Raw genomic sequence first — 6,000 nt, 5'->3', positions numbered from 1 at the left:
AGGACTAGCGAGTTAGCAGCTCTGTGCCAACTCTTCGCACCGTGCGTTATGGTCGTGCATGGATTGTAAACGCCCCTGTTTAAAACATGACCCCCCTGCCATGAAATAATCAGAGCCCGAGTAACACCATTCGGGTCTGAGAAAAATAAGTCAGCGCTGCTTAGTCGTTTCCCACTACACTGCCCTTTAGAACAATGATTAAGTACACAGATTGGTCAGCAAGTAGAAAGCTCGAGGTTTTCGTTAAACTGCTACATGCGAGGGCGGTGGTATCTCTCTGTCCCCACCCTCTCCAACCTCCCCGGCGGTAAGGTGGAAAGTATATCACCAGAGTATAGCACGGACAGCACCAATCCCACCTCGGTGGACGGGAGGGAGGTTGCTCGGTTGCCGATTGATTGCAAACAGATTTTTGTTTTGCCCCAGTGGACGTCCTGCCCTGTTTTACCCGCATACCCGCTCAGATTCACTTGGTCAAATGCTACACTGACCACAAGCGGCCCATCGTGATTATCCCACCGGAATATCCAACAGAGCAAATTGTTGCGTTGCACTTCCAATAATCTCAATCCGTCCCCCCTTTTAGCGATGGAGCCCCATCCACAGTCTCCACAGGTGATAGTTAAAGGTGTGATTCATGTAAAAACAATCCTTCCAGTGTGCATCAGGTGGAGTCAAATTGCAAGCAGCAAGAATCTCTGTTGGGGAGCTGAACATTGCTAAACAGATTAGAAGCCGGAGTGATGAGTTCTCCTCCCCCAACAAGGAAGATCTCCTGGGAAGATGATCAAGTTCCCCAACAGAACTGCAATGGGCAACACCGACGAGAGGTTCAGTGGCATTGGTTCCAACTCATTAAATTAAACAATGGAGGTGTAAACATTTGGTGGGGGGGGGGGGGGGGGGGGGGGGGGGGGGGTCAATCCCAAGAGTGGTCGGGGGGGTTTAGGGTGGGGGCTGTCCCGTCGCTGGAGGTGGGGGAGAGCAGGAGATCCTCTCTCGAGCTCTGGAGGTCCTCGCAGTACAAGATGAGTTTATGCTTGGTCTTACGCCTGGAATGGCCGCCCTCCAGCAAGGGACTCTGGCACGACCTCGGGGACCTCGGGGACCTCTGGCCTTGCCTGCACCCGACCGGGGTGGGGATTTTGGACGGTTTCCTCTCGGGCTGATTGTCGGTCCGAGGGCGGATCTTGGGGCGCAGCTTGAGCTTGTAGATGGAGGGCACTCGGTCGGGCTTCTTCAACCCTTTCCTGGGCCTCATTTGAACCACGTGCGAGTTAATCTGGAGGTTGGAGGGCAACTCGGTGGAGGTGGGTCCATCGGTCTTGTCAAGGCCTTGACCATCGGCTGGGGGCGGAGTGTGGGTTCTGGCCACTACACTGGGGAGGTCCTGTCCATTTTGCACCTCGGCTTCAGGAGGTCCTGACCTGTGGATCTCCCCCGTGTAAAGTCCCCCCTCGCCCAGAGGACTTGGGAGATCAGGTTCCCTCACGCTCTCGTAGGTCTGGAGAACATTGTGGGGGCGGTATTCCAGGACATCTCCGATCCAGTCCCCATCCAACGCCGGGGTCTTGCTCTGCCCTGGTGGTGGTTCTTCCTGTGTCTCCGCATCCTCTCCAGGCCCATTGAAAGCGTGTGGTCCCGGTAGAGTCGAGGGGCGACAGAGAGTATCTGCTATCTCCAGCTGCCCTTCCACGGTGGCCTGGCTCACACCGACCACCGGGAGCATTTCACCCCCCTCGCTCCCACTGCTCTCCAGCGACATCTGCCGGGTATTGGCCAAAAACTCCTCCTCGAAGCCCCTGTACAGTTGGTCCTCCACGGTGGTGTGGGCGGTGCGGGCAGGGTGGAAGTTGTCCACCTCCAACCGGGGCGGGCACCCGCTGCTCCCACAGCAGCCGTCTGAATCGAGGCAGAAGTTGAGAAGGTTGTGGTTCTTGTCGTAGCACCAGCCTTGGTGAGCGGGTCTGGTGGTGCGGGGCGGAGGTCTGACGGGGCCGGCGGTGGGAGTGGGGCTGGAGGACCGGGCTGGGATCAGGGCCTTCCTGGAACCAGTGGGGGCCTTGGATGGAGCGGGGGACTTGGTCCTTCTCTCTGCCTCTCCTCCGTGGCCCCTGGCCCGAGAGGTCCCCTTGCCCCGGTTGCCCCTCAGGCCGTAGCCCCTTGGACCATTGCCCTTGGTGGGTGCGGTAGAGTCCTGGCTGGAGTTGGAGGAGGTTCTGGTGAGTTCCTGGGATGGGCGGGACTTGGTGCCGGGTAGCCGAGCCGCCCTCTCATCCTCGCCGCCTTGCTCCGTCCAACTCCGGTGGTCTGATGACTGACTTCTCCGCCTCACCTGGACGGTCCTTAGACTGGGATCTTTCTGTGTCCAGCTCCGGTGCACAACGTGTTTGCCGTTTCTCCTGTCTACAATCAGGACGTCGTCACTGGAGTTTTTCCTTGGGGAGAAAGTCGTTCGTGGTGGCCCGGTTCTGATGGGAGTGAGTTCACGTTCCCCCACTGGCCGCCTGGGGATCGAGGATTCCCTTCGCCTGAAATGCACAGATAAAACAAAATATTTAATCCACAGCAAAATATAATTCAATTTACAAGAAGATTAACTGCAAACTCTGCAAGGTAGCAACCATGTGCGTCATGCATTACTACACGTCTAACTAGATGCTTAAGTGTAGAAACAAGGAACTGCACATGTGGTTTACCAAGGAAAGACACAACATGCTGGAGTAACTCAGCCACGTGCTGGAGTAATTCAGCGGGCCGAGCAGCATCTCTGGAGAAAAAGGATAGGCGACGTCTTGGGTCAGAACCCTTCAGACTGAAAATAACCTGAAACGTCAGCTATCCATGTTCTCCTGAGATGCTGCCTGACCCGCTGAGTTCCTCCAGTACTTTGTGTCTATCTTTGGTACAAACCAGCATCTGCAGTTCCTTCTTATCACATTACAGTTCATTTCACAATTTGATGTTTGACATCTTCTTGAGATAGAAGGAGCAACTATTTGCATGGTCTGAAGATGGATCTCCTGTCTTATTTCCTCCACAGATGCTGCCCGACCTATTGAGTTGCTCCAGCACTTTGTGTTTTGCTCAAGATTCTAGCATCTCAATTCTTTGCAATGGTTCGGGGAAAGAGGGATAAGAGGAAATATGGAACTTGGGGAAGGGAGGTGAGCAGGTGGAGAGGGGAGGTGGGGGAAGGGGGGAAGGTACAGGGTGACTGGGGTGAACAGAGATAGAGGGACATGTGTTTGTAGGGGCGATGGAAAGAGAGAGGGGATGTGTAGGAAGGAACTGCAGATGCTGGTTTCCCCCTGCTGATAGACACAAAATGCTGGAGTAATGCAGCGGGCATCTCTGGACAGAAGGAATGGGTGACGTTTTCCCATTGATCATAGACAGGGGAGACGTCACCATTCCTTCTATCCACAGATGCTGCCTGTTCTGCTGAGTTACTCCAGCATTTTGTGTCTAGTTCTTGTTCTTGAACCTGTTCTTGATTAGTACAGGCGTCAGAGATTATGGGGAGAAGGCAGGAGAATGGGGTTAGAAGGGAGAGATAGATCAGCCATGATTGAATGGCCTAATTCCACTCCTATTCCTTATGACCTTATCTTCGAAAGAGAGAGGGGGTTGTTACTTGAAATTGGGGATCTTGGTGTTCATACCGCTGGGTTGTAAGCAAGACATTGATGAATGAAGGAATACAGAGGAAGTGGGGGAGGGAGGGAGGGGGGGGGATCTTGGAAAGAGAACTGAAATCTATTGTACTAGTCTCCTAATTGTTGCAATTTGCTCAGGCTCTTTCATCTGCTGCTGTCGGACTATGGGTCACCCAGACCTATCACAGCAGCAGCAGCAGTGACATCACAATAACCTCTTACATTCCAAATCCTTCTGGGATCAGCAACATCAGGCCTGCATTTAACTGCCATTAACACAAGTTAGCCACGGCCAAAAATATAATAATAAAATGATGGGATTGTGAGTGTGTAATTGCTCCTTCATGTGGTTTATGTCATCTGAACGCCTTGTTTAAATTATAATCTTATTACTCACATCCCGTCATCATTAACTCCGCATATTGGTCACTTGAGTAGACGCAAAAGGGAGATAATTTGTTGCCAGCCCTTGATCAGAATAAATAGTTCTTTGAACATAAACCAAGAGACCATTTCACTACAATATCAGCCCTTTTCTTGTTTTATCATTAAAATTAAAAATACTGCAATGAAGAAGGTCATCTATCCATTTCCCCCAGAGATGCTGCCTGACCCACTGAGTGACTCCAACATCTTGTGTCTATCTTCAAAACAACTACTATGAACTTCTATGGATTGTCTTTGTTTACAGCACCGATGTTTATTTGCACTAGTATTGTGGTTCTTAATTTATTGAATTGTTTATTATATATGAACTACCTTTACAAGCCTGTTATGCTGCCGCGAGTAAGAATTTCATAACTCTGTTGTTGGTACTACATACTGTATGACAAACACTCTGGACTACTTTGCCATGAAGTCAGAAATGTTCAGCTTTTGCTTTGCTGTGGGCAATCGTGCTTTGGATTCAGCATACGCAAGAAGAAGAAACAACAGGTTTAATTGATTTTTCTTTACAAGCCTCCACTCTCTTCAGCCCCATTTCAAGGGCCAAGATTTTAGTCCCATGTTCACTAAATGTTTAAAGACACAAAATGCTGGAATACAGGCATGAATGGGACCGGCAGCGTTTACAGTGATGTAGAAAGATATAGAACAAATGAATTCTCTAACTTCAAGTAACCCCTGCACTCCCTCTCTCTCACCATCCCTCCCCCATCCAAGTCACACACCAGATCCCCGTTCTCACCTCGCAAACAACTAATGGCTTATTTCCTTTATTTATCATAGTTACTTTTTTGCTTATCTTTCATTCATTTCTTCTATCACTCTCTCCATCACTGTCTATATTTCCCATTTCCCGTTCCCCTGACTAGTCTGAAGAAGTGTCTCGACCCGAAACATCACCCTTTCCTTCTCTCCAGAGCTGCTGCCTGTCTCACTGAGTTACTCCAGCATTTTGTGTCTATCTTCGGTTTAAACCAGCATCTGCAGTTCCTTCCTTCACTAAATGTTTGGCCAACTCTCGTCCTGTGAAATATCTTGGACATTTCCCCCCATTAAATGTACAAGTACACTTCGACCACAGAAATGGTTCTCCTTTGTGTGGAAAGGAACAGCAGATACTGGTTGAAGACGTGTCTCGGCCCAAAACGTCACCTATTCCTTTTCTCCAGTGATGCTGTCTGACTCGTTGAGTTACCTCAGCTTTTTGTGTCTATCAATGGTTTTCAATTAGTTGATTCTCCTAGTCACATCAGATCAGAATGAGTCACACCTCAGAATGAATCACCGCTAGATATTCACACACTGATAACAGCAAAGACATACAAGGGCTTGCTAATTCTCAGATACCTGGCCTTCAGCAGATGCTCCCTTTAATCACATTTAATTATCCAATTAAAGCTACTCACACGCAAACGCACACAATCAAGTTAAAACTCGTTCGTGAAGTAATCCCGTATATACTTCATGTTCCTACAGAACATTTCTACTGCATGGAAATTATCCCCTGCTAGTTCAGTCAGTAATGAGAATATCAAATATTACAACACAAGAGGTTTAGTTTAGAAATACAACATGAAAACAGGCCCTATGGCCCACCGAGTCCACGCCGACCATCGATCACCCGTTCACACTAGTTCAACGTTATTCCACTTTACAATTTACAGAGGGCCAATTAATCTGCAAACCCGCATGTTTGGGATGTGCGAGGAAACCGGAGCACCTGGTGGAAACACACACGGTCACAAGGAGAACGTGCTAGCTCCACACAGACAGCACCCGAGTTCAGGATCGAACCTGTGTCTCTGGTGCTGTGAGGCAGCGGCTCTACCCACGGCGCCACTGTGTCGCTCTGTGGATCATAGAAGAAAGATGATATTTACATCTTAGTCCTGTG

General features: G+C 49.7%; 1 protein-coding gene across 1 annotated transcript in view; it reads right to left on the bottom strand.

Moving 5' to 3' along the window:
* Window positions 1-898: 898 nt before the first annotated feature.
* The window catches only part of gas2l1 (growth arrest-specific 2 like 1), a 50,237-nt gene continuing 45,135 nt past the window's right edge, over window positions 899-6,000 (bottom strand). Inside the window, exon 5 of the mRNA XM_055655858.1 lies at window positions 899-2,531. Coding sequence (XP_055511833.1) covers window positions 920-2,531 — 1,612 coding nt within the window. The 3' untranslated portion in view covers window positions 899-919. The remainder of the gene's footprint in view (window positions 2,532-6,000) is intronic.

Source organism: Leucoraja erinacea, chromosome 25 (assembly GCF_028641065.1).
Source record: "Leucoraja erinacea ecotype New England chromosome 25, Leri_hhj_1, whole genome shotgun sequence".
In the NCBI taxonomy this organism is placed as follows: Eukaryota; Metazoa; Chordata; class Chondrichthyes; order Rajiformes; family Rajidae; genus Leucoraja; species Leucoraja erinaceus.
The sequence above is the reverse complement of the archived record's forward strand: the minus strand, read 5'-3'. Positions and strand labels throughout refer to the sequence as shown.